This window comes from Melanotaenia boesemani, chromosome 11 (assembly GCF_017639745.1).
Source record: "Melanotaenia boesemani isolate fMelBoe1 chromosome 11, fMelBoe1.pri, whole genome shotgun sequence".
Classification (NCBI taxonomy): Eukaryota; Metazoa; Chordata; class Actinopteri; order Atheriniformes; family Melanotaeniidae; genus Melanotaenia; species Melanotaenia boesemani.
The window spans coordinates 12512370-12530384 of NC_055692.1; the positions used below are offsets into that span (position 1 = coordinate 12512370).

General features: G+C 38.0%; 1 protein-coding gene across 28 annotated transcripts in view; it reads right to left on the minus strand.

The window, feature by feature from the left end:
- camk2b1 (calcium/calmodulin-dependent protein kinase (CaM kinase) II beta 1) overlaps nucleotides 1-15147 on the minus strand; it is a 78680-nt gene extending 63533 nt beyond the window's left edge. For all 28 annotated transcript variants that reach the window (XM_041999223.1, XM_041999204.1, XM_041999219.1 and 25 more), the window contains exons 1-2: nucleotides 14875-15147; nucleotides 9011-9105 (exon numbers count right to left, since the gene is read on the minus strand). In XM_041999223.1, the coding sequence (XP_041855157.1) occupies nucleotides 9011-9105; nucleotides 14875-14936 (157 nt within the window). In that variant the 5' untranslated portion in view covers nucleotides 14937-15147. The remainder of the gene's footprint in view (nucleotides 1-9010; nucleotides 9106-14874) is intronic.
- Nucleotides 15148-18015: the final 2868 nt, after the last annotated feature.

The window sequence follows — 18015 nt, forward strand, 5'->3', positions numbered from 1 at the left end:
TGAGATACAACATCCCATCTCAAATATCTTTTACTGACCCAGTGATCTCCCACACACTACTATACAAAAACTTATAGTATCATTAAAAAGTAGGTCAGATAGCTCTAACATGTTATGCATGCTACATTTGCACAGAATTTTATGCCAACTGTTCTTCATCACAGATGATCGGCAGATAGCTTGTCATGTGCTCCAACCAACAGTAATGAATGAGTGATTAAATTGCTCATTGCACATAACAGAATGATGTTGCTTAAAAGTCTGTAAATGATAAAGAAAACAAACTGCAGACATCTCTTTTATTAACAACAAATGTGCTACTACAGGCACACATTCCTGTTGGTTCTTGTTTGATGCTGGAAAATACACAGGCAAGTGTAATCTTAGAGCTACCTGGCCACATTTCTTCTATTTTAGTCCTCTAAATTGCAATAAAATTGTAAGGTGAAATTTCTAAAAGACAGAGATCTATCTCTTCTGATTTATAGAAGATATCTTCTGCAACATTTTTTAAAACATTATATAATTTGCCATTTATCTTTGGACTCTCAAACTATAAAAGAAGACCAGTCTCAACCTGTCTTTACGTGCATGTATCAAAAGCAGTGTCTGTATATGAACTATTCAGGTTTACAGCTAGCTAGATTAGCACCTCTCTAGCTGATGAAGAGATCCATCTTTACAACTTTGGCACATAAACACTGGGATTTCTGCCCACTGAAAACAAAACTGCTTCACAAAGTTCAACAGGCTTTGTTGCTGTACAGTAAACTTTAAATCAAACCAAATATTAGATTGAGGTCTTAGCCTTAGATGTTCCAAGACATTTACATGTTCACCTTTTATCCAATTGACTGTCCTCTTAGAAGTATGGTTCATTGTTATTCTAAAAGGGACTGGTTTCTACTTGTTGTCAATGCTTATGCACTGATACCAAGTTACTGTTCTACCTAAATATACATAGAGGGCTAAAAGTGAGACCCCCTGACTGGAAAAAATCATTGAAGATGGGTGCCACCACTTGTCACCAGATTATAATAATTACGATCCTAAAATAAAGACAGTTTATCTGGTAGGTCATATGATTTATCTTATGAATCACGATGGCCTCTCACAGAATCAGCGAATCATGGGCATTACCATCTGGCTGAAAGTTTGGTATCGTGATGTTTATATTTTACAGTTCCAACTTTATGCTACTGTGATGAGTGATACTGCAGAGGGATAGAGGATAAACCCAACAGGTGCTTCTTATGCGGACATCTGGACACAGATTTTATGAGCTCACAGGAAAACAGGAAACCAATAAAATGCACGTGGCATGTAAAATCTGCTCCATAAAAATGCAATGCTTTGATAACACAAAGTGTATTTGTGTATATGCCAACTCCTCAGAGATACTTTTTTTTTGGTACATGCCCCATATTGTTCCTTTCAACACTGTGTGTTTCTACTTTGTACTTCACTTCTACCTCACTTTTATTTGCATATTTTGTTCTTCTCTCTTATTTTCTGTCACTGCTATACGACTGTCACCGATAAAACTTCATTGTAAATTTACGATGACAATAAATTATCTTAATCTTAATATAAGGAGAAATGTTAGCCCTTTTTTACCCTGACTGAATAACAGCAACTTCATAGAACACATCCAATCAACAAGGAATTAAAGAGACACGGACAAAATTGTGATCCATCTTCAAGAGGGAGGAGAATAACTTCATTAGTGGCAACTTTCATTGCAAAAGGTTTACAAACTGAATACAAACTTTATATTATATGTATGACTATACTTGCATCTTTAAGCCAAACTAAAGCCCTGCAAAATGCGTTGGTGAGTAAAGCTAGTGCAGATATTTGAAATATAAACTGTGGCTGTGTATTGTAACACCGTTAGAGCATGTCATCCTTCAAATATTCATTTAGCCAGTCTTTAAAACTGTAGGTCAGCAATATACCAGTCTCTGATGCAGCATGATAAATAAGAAATGAGAAGAGAGGAGAAAGGAAGACGGATGAGGGCTGGTCCCAAGGGGCATGAGACAGGAAGTAAAGAAAAGAGGACATGCAGGAGGAGATACGTGGCAAACAGGAATATACGCACTGAGTGAGATATCTCAAGGACAACATTCAGTGAGGTCTGTGGGAATCTTTGTGCAATAAAAGAAGGGAGCAGCAGTGAGGAGAGGAATATATTTGGGTTAATCATCACCAGTGAGGACTGAAGTCTCACAGGGAGGAGATGTACAAAGACATCTACAAAGACAGATATACACGCTGTTCAGAATATTTGACTTGCAACATAAGCATGACTCCTTCCAGCTGGTAAATGTGAATTTCACTGTTCCCTTCTTCCCAATTCAACAGTAATGGAAGAAAAAGAGGTATTTTGTAATAGAACATCACATTCAGAAGATTCCGTCAACCTAACGTAATATTAATAATATCCCATACTTTATATTACAGCTAGTGGAAGTCATGAAATACAAATACATTGCTTAGGATTTTGAAAGGGACTTAAAAAATGTGAGGGGGCGGAGGGTGGACTTAAATTGATGAGATGGTAATAAATATGCACAAACAGCTGTGTTTGTTGATATGGGAAATCTTTTCTTCTTCTACTGTTTCCAGATACACAGTTCTGTGCATGTCAAAATTATTTATTCTATTTAAACAAGTGATCCATGTACGTAAACTGACATAACTAAAATAACTTTGTCAGGATCCATGTAAACTGTACAGATCTGATTGAAACTTTAATTTCTTTGAGGAAACTATTGAGCTAATGATATATACAACTCTTTCAGAATTTAATCCTGATGAATTCTGCTATTGCTCTATTGGAATTTGCCTGTTCTATCAGGGAAGAAAAACAAACTGCTAACCTCAGACCTGACCAAGTGAAGCAACCCCAGACCTTACAGGCTTTCATGGCTTGACGGGTGAAGCCCTTCATCAGCAAGTCTTCTTACCCTTTAAGAGCCCTAGCAAATAAGCCTATGTCCTCAATTAGAATCACTAATAAGTGGTTTTCTTAGGGTTTAACAACCATCTTGTCTCATTATCTTGAGTTCTCTTTGCACTGTATGTGTGTAAAATCACACTATTTCAACTTCTACACACTACAGTGAATTCCACTGCTGATTTTCTTCATCTTGATTTCACCAAACCTTTCAATCACAATAAATTATCCGAGGACTATCCATCCAGGTTTTAATCCTGCACTAGACAGTATTGAACCAATTTTAGTAGTTGCAATAACCTTCTTACTTGTTTTGTTTGCTAGATGCAGACCAATAATTTGTCCTCCTTGAATCAGTTGGGAAGAAACAACTTGTTGCCAGCTAAAACGTATTAGTCACTAAATTCATTTTCAAATGGGAGCCTCATACATATTTGCTTAGTCAAATCCAGGTGGTGACTCTTTCTTCTTACTAGTAGCGAAAAGTATTAGCTACTAACACAACAGGATTTACTGACATCTGTTTTACAGCTAATGTGATTTGATTTCATAATAGGGCTTAATAGCATTAAGCCTTAACTTGACTGCATCTGTCCTGGTTATTTGACATTGACACACAGCCTGCTGACCAAAAGCAGGTCACATCACTGCTACTGCATTGCAGGTGAATCTCAGACACCACACACAAGCACGACTACTCCATCATGATAAATTACAAAGCCATACAGGAACCTCTGGCATCCCCGTCTACAGATTGCTGCCAGTAAACAAGTGCTATGATTGGCTGGTAGCCTTGCCCAGCAGACCTGCCCTATATTTCCTGTTGACATGAGTTGGATTGACATTAACCATTTGGCGGCTGCAAAAGGGGGGAGGAAGTGGGGCAGGGTGGTGTTTAGGTGTTGCACACAGACAAGAAGCTTGGCTATTATTACATTTATTCATAAATGTATAAATGCTTATGTTTAGGAAGGTGATTTTTGAGTTGGTGAATCATCATGGCTGAAAGTAATTACACTACAATATACAAACAGCACTCAGAATCCAGTTGATTGGCTACATTACAGTCAGCTTTTCTGCTTGGCTATCTGAATATCTGATGAATGTGTGTGTGTGTCTGTGTGTGTCTCACAGAGAAGGAGAGGCAGAGTCAGATGAGAGTCCCGTGCTAAAGGCATGTAGGCATACAGGCGCATGGCCCTCAGCTGCCAAGTGCCTGGGGTGCCTTCTCCCGCATGACCCCTCCCTCCCTTCAGCTATCATCTCCATTTGCCAGTACTAAACAAATGCCCCTCTTAAACTGCTGCAACTGAGGATCTAAAGAAATATAACAACCTCCAAAAAAAAAAAAAAAAAAAAAAAAAAAAGACCCAAGCCGAAGCTCACTTCTAAAGCAGAGCAGTAAGTCCTCATGATGGCCATAAAACCTGGCTGTAGCAGCTCATGTCAGATAGGTCATGGAGCTATAAATAGGATTGGAGTAAAAGTAGTATGCAGCAGCTCTGCTGCTTCTAACATTGCTCTGCTGTCTCATAGAACATGGCTCAGCCATTAGTAAGGAGCGCAGTACAAGCCTTGCGCACCACCCAGTCAGGTCAGATCAGTCCTCCTATCAAATGTTGGAGCAGGGAGATTATGCTGCGCCACCGAAATATAGCAGAAAGCTTCAAGCAGCTGCCCTCCCTGATAAAGCAGCTGGGGAAAAATGTACAAGTCCAAAGATAGCAAAAGAAGCTACAGGTGAATGATATATTCTGTGTGCTGAGTTGATCATTAAACCAATTCCTGGAAACAACAATTAGCGTCCTGCTAAAAAATCTGGTGAAAAAAGACAGGACACCAGTAGTGTGATTTTCCAAATGACTCATCGGTTAATCGTGCTTTTATGTTACTATTTTCACATTATCTGGGTGGCTGGGGTCCTGCACTGCAGCCTTAGGGGCTCGACACACGGGAGGCGACGTCGCTCCTTCTCCATTCATTTCCTATGGAACCTACGTATTGAGGCGAAAATCGCTGTCCTCCTCCAGCCAAGCGACAGGCGACATTCGTGCATGTGAAATGTTGCGCTCGTTCATGTAGACGTGCACACGATGCTTGCGACGCGACACAAGAAAATAGGAAAATGTTCCATTTTTGTCGCCTGGCACTACAGCCAACCAGCGAGGGGCTTCATGGACTGACCAATGAGAGCAGGCTAGACAGCGCAGTCTGCAAAAACTTTGAACATGGAAGAATGGATCGTTTTAGCTTAATAAAAGGCAGCAGCGTGGCACCAGAGTGAATTAGTCAAAAAGTAGGCTCTGGATTTATCTGGATCAGCCTTGAGGTCCATCAAATGATGATATTCACGATGCTGTTTCCTATTTTGTAAACTTGGATGGACCCAGAGTTGTCTTTCTTTTATACAGTAAACAGCAAGATTTCTGTTCATTCCTGCAAAATATTCTGACTCTCCATCTGTCATACTTTGTCACGTCAGGGACTGGTTTGAAAATGTCAAATCCCCACCAATATCATAACCAATCAAATTTTATTAGAGAAAAGCGATCTTAGAGCGCGATGCACGGCACTGCTGCCGTTGCCGTCGTTGGTCGCCTCCCGTGTGTTCAGTTTCACGAAGGTTGCGATGAGTTTCGCCTGGCGCTGTCGTTGTTCGCATACCGTGTGTCGAGCCCATTACTGCTGTGGTACGGACCCCAGTCTGGCCTGATCTGGGTGGTTGCTATGGCGGCAGCCCCTGTGGACATGGGTGGACTGGCTCCTGGTGTGGACAGATCCCCATGATATTGTTTTGTCACAGCAGCATCAAACCAGATGTTTATTACTTTTAGTAATTTATACCTACATTCACTTTAGAGACAGAAATTAGGGAGTCATGTTTGTGCATGGGGGTGGAGGGGGCGGTGGAGGGGAACTGCTTTGTTTGTGTGTGTATGACAGCCATAAAACGACAACAAGTGTCTTTTATTGTTTTTTTTATTCCTATGTTATCTATTTTGGTGTGTGAAGGCTAGTTTTATTTTAATATAAATGAGTTGCTTTTTTTTATCATGTAAAGCACTTTGTGTTGCCTTCAGCATGAAAAGCTCATTATAAATAAAGTTTGGTTTGATTTAAATGCACTCAGTGTTTTAAAAGAAAATAGCAGACTGTCTTTAATTTTCAAGAAAAATAGGTGGTGTTATACAATTAGCTGTAAATTAATCAAACTGAATCAAAATCTAATCGAAACAGGCTGTTGCGAATCGAATCGATTCAGGAAATTAGTGACGATACCCAGCCCTAGTTTCTGTCAGAATTAGCATATCAACATGCTTAATTTATACAAAAATGTCTATAAAACTAAGTTGAAAAAAAAGCTGACATACAGAATTTGTCATATATTCTCTAGAAAACTGCTATGTTTATTTGTGCCCACTGTCTGCTGTGGCTGGAAAAAGTATGTTAGAACACAACTCTAAAAGTGCACTTACAAAATCATCTAATTTATTTATTGAAACTACATCGAGTGCTTCCGTGTGTTTGCATAATTAACATATGAAAACACTACTTTGACGTGACTTTACAAACATCCATTTTTTACATTTTGTCCTTGAATTTTATATAAGGCAGGTTTATCCTTGAAAATCTTCCCTGTCGCATGTCATATTAGCACCAACATACAGAGTGCATGTTAATTTTGCCAGCACACTGGATCGGAACACTTGCTTCCTAAAAAAATGAATGTTACATGCCTAAAGTTTAGAGCAAAGGCCATTTCTAATCCCAGTTAAAATACCAGTCCCACCACAATCAATGTTTTCATGCACCAGCTGTTTGTGTGTTTAAGAAAGCAGGGCAGCAGTCTGTTGGTGGGGTGCCACCTGAAAGGACAGCAGCAGTGGGTTTCTGGTTACGAGGCTTTGGAGGCAGCAGGAGATTTACACTGGGCAAGTGTTGCTGTGAAATGCCCCAGTGTCCACTGTTCTGGACTGGTTGCCATTGCATTTATTCCTGACTTTGGCTTTAACTGATAACACCTTTGCCCCAAGTCACACTAATTAAAGTTTATAAAAACCTTCTTTTATTGAGTGAAACATTTAAAGTATCTGTTGGGAAACTAAATAACCGAGGAAGCATCATAACTTCCTTCTAACAACATTACAATCAATATTATAGAATTTAAGAGGATTAGCTGCTTTTACTATATTCCCATATACTCAAAATGATTACTTCATGGAAAAATACCCTGAAAGCAGCAGAAATTGACCTCTGCTTCCGAGGGAGGATGCTACATTTTAATAGAGGGATCTGGGTTAAATTAAGTTTATTTTTCTATTAGACTTAGGACTGACTTACAATTTAATCTTAATGACATTTACTGAACAGCCTTGCTAACAGAGATTGAATTAAATGCTGATTATTGATATAATGAGAAAATAGGCATGTCAAACCAATTTTTTTACAGCTCAGTTTGATTATTTCTTTAAAGTGGTATGCACATCCACCAGTTCAAAGGTCAAACATGTGTTTTCCTTTCAAAGTAATAAAATATCTATCCATCCATCCATCCACCCATCCATATATATATATATATATATATATATATATATATATATATATATATATATATGTATATAAACATATGTATATGTATATATTTCAAATGCTTGAATTGTTAAATTCCCTCCTGTAGAAAGTCTATTTTAATATTACTGAATATTATTTATTCTATTTTAATTGATTTATTGTTCCATTTCAAGTCCAATGTTCATGAAATATTGATTACTGCATTTAGAGATTAACATCAATATGATGTTAACATGTCATCCATCCAATTTTTATATCCACTTTATCCGGCTTAGGGTTTTTGGATGGTGGGAGCATCCAGAGGGAATCCATGTCTTCATGGGAGAGCAAGCAAACTCAACACAGACAAGCCTCAGCTGAGATTTGAACTGAGGACCTTCTGCTGTGCAGCCTGTAAAAGCGTCATATTAAATAAAAAGGGAAGTGACATTGCTATTTGTTCATTTTGTAGCTGCCACCTACAAGCTTAAGTGGTGCTAAACAGGGGCCTTTATTTCAGTTTCTCAAATCAACCAGGGCTGCACAAGAAGTGCAAACAGTCCTTATTTAGCCAGTTGTAAGGAAAAGAGTGCCCTTTTTTCATGATGGCATTTAGAGCAAGCAGAGTGTATTGCTAATGGAAACTGGAATATTTTAGGCCATGATTACAAATCAATTACATGTATGTATGGTTGAGCAATTATTGAAGTTGATGAAACATGAGGTACAGCTCACCCCCATTAATTATCTAGAGGGTACAAGCTAATGGCATTCTGGGACTTAGTTGTCACGGTACTGACCAGTGGATGTACAGTAGATTGGCAGATTTGCAGAATGCAGAGAAACTGACCATAGAACACCAATGCAGTGGTGGGCCTGGACATTTACTAATTTATCAACCTGCATAGGTTGCATTAAGCAGGAGGGAAATGTATTTTTTGAAATCCATAACCACCAAGTTGACAGATAAATTCTAGGGGACAATGTAGTAGACAAAGTACAGTCAGTGCCAATGCCTTGTGGTGCAAATTTAAAAGAAGACTAGACTGCTGACTGAAGATCTAGACTGTCAACAAAATGTAACATACTCTTGTCTAACTTGTCTATCCACCGCCTCTACATTGAAATTTATTCTGTTTGCCTTGATCGTTTTTGCAAACTCTTGTAGACAATAACAACAACATACTTCAACTTCAGTACTTGAATTGTGAGAGGAACTAAACTAGTCATTGTAGTTATGAAGAAAGGATATGAAGATATGACAGGTTGCCTTTGTACTTATTACTATGGGACAAGCCAACACTTATCTTGCAAGTCTCAACATCCCTGTAGGTCAAAAGCAGGAAATGTAACAGTGCTGTGAAAGGCAGTGGGTGGTGAAAGGTTTGGCTGGTTACAAGTTCATTTTGCAAACAAAGCAACTGTAAAAATCTATTATACTGGTTTAATCTGAAACTTCACTAACAGCTCAATGCAATAACCGCCAGTTGTGCTTACCTCTTGCGGATAACTTTTTGGTGTTGATTATTTTTGCAGCATACTCCTGTCCTGTGCTCAGCTTAACACATCTGCGGACCACTGAAAATGCTCCCCTGTAAAACACAGAAAAGACCTCCATTGAGAAGTGCTCCATTGGTCATGTGGATATTTGGAAACTGGCTAAAACAACAACTGTGCCCTTCGTTTGTGTATTATTCAGTAAGATGTCATGGAGTAGCATCATTAACTCACCAGAAGCATCTTCACAGTGGTGCAAGACCCTCACTAACTTAATGACTTTGGCTTAGCTTTTGCTGAGTCCACACAAGGTTTACACAACTAAAAACGACTGGTATTAATTTCCATCCTAGAAGCATAACAGGCCCGATGTTAGTTCTAACACGTTAAATCTGTGGATGGCTACCTTAAAAGACAAAGCTGCTCAGATTCGTCAGCCTAATAAGCTCCCGAGAGGAAGCGCACACAGTCAGCATTTTCTAAATAATGTGCACACATGTGGAATGTGGGGAACAGAGCTAAATAAATGGAGCTCTTTAACACAGTTTCAGCATTAGCGGATGGGTCTTAAACCCTGAAAATGCATGAGCAAGCACAAAAATCAAAGCACAATATCTTACAAATGCTTCATCTAAACTTTAACATACATTCTTAAAACATACTTGCCTTTACAGCCATGTGGTTAGACAAAAACAGAAAACTAAAAGAGTAAAAGAGAACTAAAATTGTTCAAATGCATTAAATTAATGAAAAGTTAGATTTGGTAGCAAAGAATCAATCTGCTTGAGTTCAATAACCATGTGAATTTCTGCAAAATTACATCCAAAACTGGAGAAAAGACGTGAGCAACACCAGCCAGATAAGCAAACACATAAGCCACTGACACCCAACTCCACAGCTGTGTCTGGAAAGTTCACACTCACTGAGATAAGCATCTATAGTTGAGGCTGAAAACGCTTCAACACACAGACACTCTGTTAAGTGAGGCAGCAAGTCATTAATCATTACTTTTGTCTGGTTTAACACTCAAACAGCCAACATGGAGATTTAAATTAACCTAAAATAATTTAGGAAAAAAACAAAAACTGATGCCTTCAGAGGTCAAGGGTTTTGAAACAGGATAACTCTGACTGTCTGGTGTGCTGTTACAGCCTCCAAACTGCCCGATGATGTAGAGGAATTATATACAAATCTACTCTGATCACAGCACAGAAAACTACTGATATTATTTAAATCAAAATAAATATTAAATTAAGTCATCATTGTTTGACAGTGCACATACTCTCTGACAAATACTGGAGGTTGTAGATGGAAATTTTGAAAGCTTGAGTTAAAGAGTAAATTAACTAAATGTTTGGGCCCATTAAAGACAACACTGCTGATATTATCTGTAATAAATGAGATGAACAAAGAGGCAAAGTCACAATGCTTAAATGTCACAAGCCCTGCAAAGATAATTACAGCAGCCGAGTGGGATCGCAAAATGATTAGCTCCCCTCAAATGTTTGATCAGTGTTACAAAGTTACAGACAGCCTCATCATAAGGATGCAAAGCCAATCACACCTGCACTTATTCCTTCAGGTTCATGTGACTGAGTGAATGATAAAACAGGCCTTTTGAGAGGCAGTTGGTGATGTAGAGCGTTTAGATTAATGCCTCTCAAACCAACAGATTCAAAGACAGGTTTCTGGTTGGGGTGTAGTGGACTGAAGTTACAACTTATCTCAACACAGCAAAGCTGTAATGATTTGTCACTCCTATTTTCCAGAAAAAAAGCATTTGTCTTGTTTCTTTTTTTAAGCCAGAATTAGAATCAAAGTGTGAAATCTCCCAAGGTTTGAAATATATTGAACTTAGGCAGTCGAAACACTCCCTGCCACAATATTTATTACTTCTGGTATGAAACATGACAGGGATGCAGTGCTGTAAATGAATCTGATCCTTTTGTCCTCTGCGCAGTCAGTCTGGTACACAACTGCCAACAATACCCGTCAAGAAACCACGTCTGCAGTATCACACGTTCGCCTCCTCCAAGTAAAGGATCTGAAGCATTTGTAGCTTGCACAAACAAACTTATAAACTTGCAAGAACTGCTTCACCTTTGGTTGCTCAAAATAGTAAGAAACATTGACAACAGCTAAAAACTTAAGACTTAAATCACCACATTCACACTCACCACAATGAGCCATTTTTTACACTAATATGAAACGAGAGTTTATACTAACAAATACTGGTTTTATGTAGTATTCATTCAACATGTTTGGTTATTTGATGAACATTTTAAAAGCCTTTAAAAAGGTAATATCAGGTGAGCTGTAACTAACTAATGCAACATAATAATAGATACTATTGAGAAGAATGCAGTCCTTTGGTGCGGTGGTTCTCAAACTTTTTGGGCCATGACCCACAAGATAACACACGTCGGTGTTCGCGACTCCCACTGCCACACGACAAATTAGTGATTAATTCTGTGATATATCAAATGGGTCACCTGGCAGCCATCCTGTAAATGTAAGGCTGGAAAACTGTGAGTATCCTCACTAATAAAAGGAGGATAAAGTGGTTTTTGTCAGTTCACCGCTGTGACAAGGCACCTACATGCCCAAAATTAGCTCTCTCTTGCAGCATTAATGACAAATTCAGATTGAACCCTGGTAAAAATCCCAAATTGATAAATGTAGACTATATATTACAATTATCTGGGGACCCTGAAATGATCTCATGATCCCAATCCCCAGTTTGAGAAACACTGCTTTACTGTGTTACTGATGGTGTGGAACATGTTGTTATAAATACTTTTTAAAGTCTCTTTTGCTGGTTTTGAATTTGCACTCTGTAAAGCCCTTAATGGTACATGCTATTTGGGTAAAAAGTGCTATTATACAAGTAAAATCTAAATTGACAAACTGTATTAAAGAAAGAAATAAAGTTTACTATTTCAATCCTAAAAATTACAAAACAGTGTGAGACTATTTTATAAAATCTCATTTAAAGTTACTCTACTATAAATTGTGTATTTATTAGTTTCTGCAGCATATTTATGACAAGTTAAACATTACAAAAATAATTTAAGCAGATGTATACAAAGCTAAATCAAAGCAAGCAAGAACATCAGCTACCATAACAGTCCAAAAGTTTGACATATAAACCTGCATGTGTGAGTGCTGAACTTGTTTGGTGTCCAAGCAAAGACAGACGTTGTGGTTCAGTTCTAGCCTCTGTTGAAAACCTAAATAAAAGAAATTTTGTTGGGAAGTAAGACAACAACCTCAGTTTATATGCACTATGTTTATTAATACTACTCACCGATTCAAAACCATGAATGCATAGTGATGAGTCGATTAACAGAAGCAAGTATGAGAAGTGAGAAACATGTGACACCACACCTTGTATCAATCAAACTACCACGTTTTTACATTAACTACTGAAAGTGCTGGTAGCTTCTGCAACAGCAGCTACAATAGTCCTCATCAGTGTCAGTATATCATTGCTGGACAGCAGGAGCATCTGAGAGCAGAACATATTTGATCCAATTTTACTAAATTACAAAATAAACTTGTCTTTGTGCACTTAGCTTTACTCACTGAATGTGTCAGTGGGTCCAAACCGAAGTCAGAGCCTCTAAGATGATGTGTAATCTTCAGCATAGCAGTAAAAAAGCAGCAGGCATTTTACTGAGAGTAAAACAAACTTTTTTCTATCACTTAAATAAAAAAGTTGATGCTATAAACTGTTGATAAAAACTCAATGAAAGCAACAGAAATGAATCCCTTCACACTGTACAGTGACGTGATATCTGCCCCCACCTGTTGCTTATTCAGGTGTGTAGAGAATTTCATCTATGATTAAATACAGCCAAAATGCACATCGTTTAAACACTATATTTAACTAAAACTAGTACCAAGATAGCACATCAAACACAGAAACTGAGAATTTAAAGTACTGCAGGTAATTCCCACGACCTCTCTGGGAAAGACGGGGTGGGCGAATTGTTCCGCAATTCAAAGATAACATTTCTCAAGATAAAAGAGCCAAATATGTCTTTTTTTTTCTTGTGTTTTTAATCATGACAGATTATAACCGTATGGCTGCATATTGCTCCTTTTTCTTTTTGTTACTAAATTCAACAGTAACCAGACTAGTGTGAAATGTCCCCATTTGTTTTTGCTTTTGTTTAAAGATGGTAAGAAGCAAAGATCTGTTCATACATGTGTGTCGTGTACGAGTCACAGAGAAAGCAGTGCTAATGCGAGGCTCTCTTCATCACCACAAGGCAGGGTGGAAACAACAGTGTGTGCCTGTCACTCTCGCCTGCCCTTTAAGTTACTGGGTAACTTTTTGTGAAACTATTCCTGAATTTCTCATGAAAATAGGGGGAGGAAGAAGGAAGGAAAGACCTTCTCTTTTTCACATTAAATTGCTAATAAGTTAAAGGTAAATCAGTCCCGTGTATTTCATGAACTGCTCTCGATGTGGCTTCAATGATGGTAATGCAATGTACTTACACTTTTTTTCAGCCTTTTATCATTGCAGAAATAACAAACTGCTATTTTATATTTAAATAAAAGATAATAAAAGATTTCTTAATGTTCTGCTTTTTGTTTTGCTTGAAAAACTATCCGGACACCAGGTGCTGGCACTATCAGGGATTCAAGCAGTGCTGCATTAAACACTGACAGGATTCTTTCAAGAAAACACTACAGTATGAAGAAAGAAAAATATCTGAAAAACCTAGTCAGTGATCACAGACCATTAATGTGACTTTAAAAGCTAGTTTAGCTGTCCTATGCCAAGAAAAACCCACATTAATAAGATCAATAAACACAGCCGGCTCCCGTCATCACAACTTCTTCTGAAAATTGTTGCTTGCATGGCAGTCAAAATATGTTTACCTATGTTGTATATTTAGATTCATGGGTTAAAATAATTAGCAATAATTGAAATTCAAGTAGTTCAACCTTTCATTGAACCCTGTGTACAATATCCTTTGAGATGACGGTGAAGAGGGGAATTTGTGTCTGTTTCATGTTATTAGATCCACTGTGCAACATGTGCATGGACAGTTGATACGGCTTACGAAGTCTGGATATTGAGTATATCCTCTCTCATGTTAATCGCTACTGAGGGCTTCACAAAAAAAGCTTTTAAAGGAAACGCTGTCCGCCGCCCGTCCATTCATTAAAACTGTGAATCTGCCCATTCAGGAACTTTAAATCAATGCTCCTTAAAAGCTTTCAAAAACAATACCAAAACATGCAGAAAATCTCATTTCAAAACCACAATAATGCTTTCATTTTTGTTCCCAGGCTTTTGGATGATTAATTCTTCAAAAAGACAGACCAATGTGATCACAAAAGTAACTCTAAAATACATTTTTCTGCTCAGATCTGTGCAGACTTGCTGTTTAAAGGGAAAACAGCTGTTACAGAACACTTTCAATAAACCGCTGATGTTTTCATGGTGGAAGTTGTTAAGCCACAACACGCTGCTTTCTGAATACATATCAGGGTATTTTGTGGAAATTTGCACTTTATTGCGTCAATTTTTATAAAGTCTCCGATATAAAAATAACCAGAGAAGTTCGCGTTTCTAAAAGAAAAATAAAATAAATAAACACTGACTATGAGAGAGCAGCGTATTTTGAGAGCTGTCATCCACCAAAGAGCGCACACACATACACGCGCTCCACCATCAGCGCGCGCACAGACCCGACACTGCTGGCCTGCAGAGTCTGCTCAGCTCCGCACTGCCTGGAAACCAGCCCTCCTGCCGCTCGTCCAAGTCACACTACACAGCAAACAGTGCAACAAACCAGCGACACAAACCAAACACAAAACAGCCAAAAACAACAACAAATACTCACTTCCCCAGCTCCTCGTATAGCTGATATTCGTCTGTGAATCGCGTACAGGTTGTCGTGGCCATGTCTCTCCCCTGTCTCTTGCTGTATTTTTCCTCCTGAATCAACTCTAAAAGAATTACAATTGTTTATTTTGGCTAAAACTATGTTAATAAATACAGTTCCGCCCAGCAGCTAGCCGGCCGTTGGAGCGGTGAAATGCCTTTAAAGAGGCGCCGAGTGACGGAGGGCTTGATATGGAAAGACGAAGCGGCCCGTGTGGGTGTTCTCTCTCTGTCTCCGCTATCTGACAGGCAGCTACCGCGCTCAACCGAACCACAAGCAAACTAGCTTAGCTGTGTCCAACAACTTCCGGTTAAGATTTTCAAAACTAAATGCAGCTTTGAAGATTTTAAAAACAGGACCAGTCTACAAATATCGAGTCACGTCTAATTTCTTTGTACATGACCAGAAAAAAGCGTAATTATTTATTTAAATGTGCAAAAATATAAAGGAACTACTATCTATATGCCAATACATTTTGTGCAATTCTAACAAGGATGGAAGTCAGTACAGGGTTTTTACCATTTTTGTTCTTTAACACAGCATAAATTCTCTTAGTTCTCCAGGCTTTGTTGATGATTCAGGTATCTATTCATTGTCTGTACCCTCTTATTCTAGTGCAGCATCATTTGGTTTACTGTTCCAACAGTTACTGGGCAAGAGGTAAACATCACACAAAACCAGGAATTTTCTTGCTTTGAGGAAACAGTGATAACAACCACGAAGCTCTAAGGAGGATTCATCATTCCAAAAGACCTGTTTAAACCAATATTCAGTCCCGTTTGTGTGTCGATTGGCAAAACTCAGCCTTTTCTCCATGTTCCTGTTCCTTAAGAAAGAGTTCTTAAGAGCCAGGGAGCTTTTATGAGGCTTCAGTAAACAGTAAATGGATCAGTTAAAAGTCCAGATACATCTCTCAGGTCCTGTGTCAGGTCTGTTTTTTCTATTTCTTGAGAACATCATTATGTAGTACTACAAGTAGGCCTAGATAGATTTTTATAAAGGCTTGCTTCTTCTTTTGTCATCCACTAGTCCAGTGTTCCTTAATTTTTCTTTTTTTTCTATGCCACAGTGAGATAAGCCCAGTTTTTAGCAATAACTCTTTGTGAATCACGTTGCACTGTGAAATGCTGTTAATTCTGCCAAGTTGTGCTTTTTTGTTTGTTTGTTTTTTCCAGATGAAATTAAAGAACTGGGAACAAATTATGTGTCTGTTAGTAATAAAATGCCTAATATCAGTTCAATGAGACGATGCCTACTTTATGCTGAAACAATATTGGTTCAGTCTTTGAGTCAGCTGTCTTTTAATTTGTGAATGATTAATGTATAATGTATGTATATATTATATATATAAATATATATATAATATATACATACATTATATATATAAATATATATATATATATACATATATATATATATAGTCCACGTGAAAAGATGTTAATAAAGTCTGGCACCTTGAAATCAAAATATAAAGAAATGAGGGATGGCTTTTGCATAGTACTGTATATTCATGTCGGATTTTTTAATTTGTTCCATTCATTCAATTAACTCAACTTAGGCCTACGGTATATCCTTCCCATACTTCAATTTAACCAAAACCTCAGCATTTTAAGTGAATGTATTTATAAACATCGACGCCATCTTTTGTTTGTATTATTAAAAGTTTTTTTCTGAAGGAAATACTTCCGTTTTAGCGCTGATTATTATATCTACCTTGTCGCACTCCTCTTCATTCGGTTGCGGAGCTTTGCCGCTCATGGGAGAGAGGTCGCTCTCTCTGCCGCCCTCTGCCGGAAGAAGTGTTTAAAGACGAAGCGCGACAACGTAATTGAACACACCTCCCGCCTGCGAATTTCCAAATAGGGGCAAATATGAGAGAGCTTGTTTGTGCCTTGAAAACGTGCCGACATTTGTAAATATAATTGTTCTTGGTTCATATCGGATGTTGGCAACATATTTAACTGGTTAATTACGCACTCTGACACACACTGAGTTTGCACGGTAAGAATTCTTCAGAGAAATCTGCTGCAAAGTATTGCTCCCAATGCACAGTAATTTGCATATTAAATAAATTTGAAAAATAAAAAAAAACAAAATAAATTGTCCCCTACTCTCACTCCCGCTTATCATTGTTCTTCAGGTAAAAACTCTTAATAGAGGTACTCTTCAACTGCATATTTTAAATAAATCAAGTTGGACCTATGAGCAAAATCAAACATTCTTAAGGATACAAAAAAAAAAAAAAAGAAAGAAAGAAAGAAAGAAAACTACTAAATGAAGCAGATAGCTGAATTTGGGAGAGAAATACTCACAAATAACTTGAATAGTCAGTGTTGGTTTGTTTTTTCGAGGTTGCTTCAAGATGTGGTGCTGGACATCTGGACAGAGGACATCCTGTGACCTGCTGGTTATTTCTAGGGGCTCACAGATGGCGGCACAGACTGGCTATATGTTTTAGGAGAATCCTCATTTCTGGGCAGATGTTTGCTGTGTTGGATACAGACAATCTGGGATGACACATGGGTAAAAAAGCGAGAAAATGAAGTTGTCATATCAGGGAGAAAAAACTTCAGATTTAGCTCATTTCTTAAACTTTCCTAAGCTCCAGCATATGGGTAACATTTCTTGCTTAGAGTGATTTTTCAGTGTAGTTGGAGTATCATAAAATTTGGTGAAGATGATAATAAATATTCTTCAGAGGAAAATAATTTGTGTTCAACTGGCTTTTGCTTTAGCGCCCTCCTCTGGTCAAAGTTAGATTTGTCAATAATTTCAGGACATCTTCAATTTAAGGATCTTTACGTCAGATTCAAGCTGTTACATTTATTGAACTGTATTTTACTCTTATATATGCAAACTGGGACATTTAACATTCAAGGGTGGACGTGTTGTGTGTCGAGAGATGCTTTTTTTCATACCTTGGTTAGAACTAGTGGTTATTTGACTTCATGCTGCCTTTCCATCATCTCCAACCAGTCTGCTCATTCTCCTCTGACCTCAACAAGACATATCCAGCTGCTCACTGGATATTTTCCCTTCTTCATGCCATTCTCTGTAAACCCTAGAGATGGTTGGGTAAAAATCCCAGTAGATGAGCAG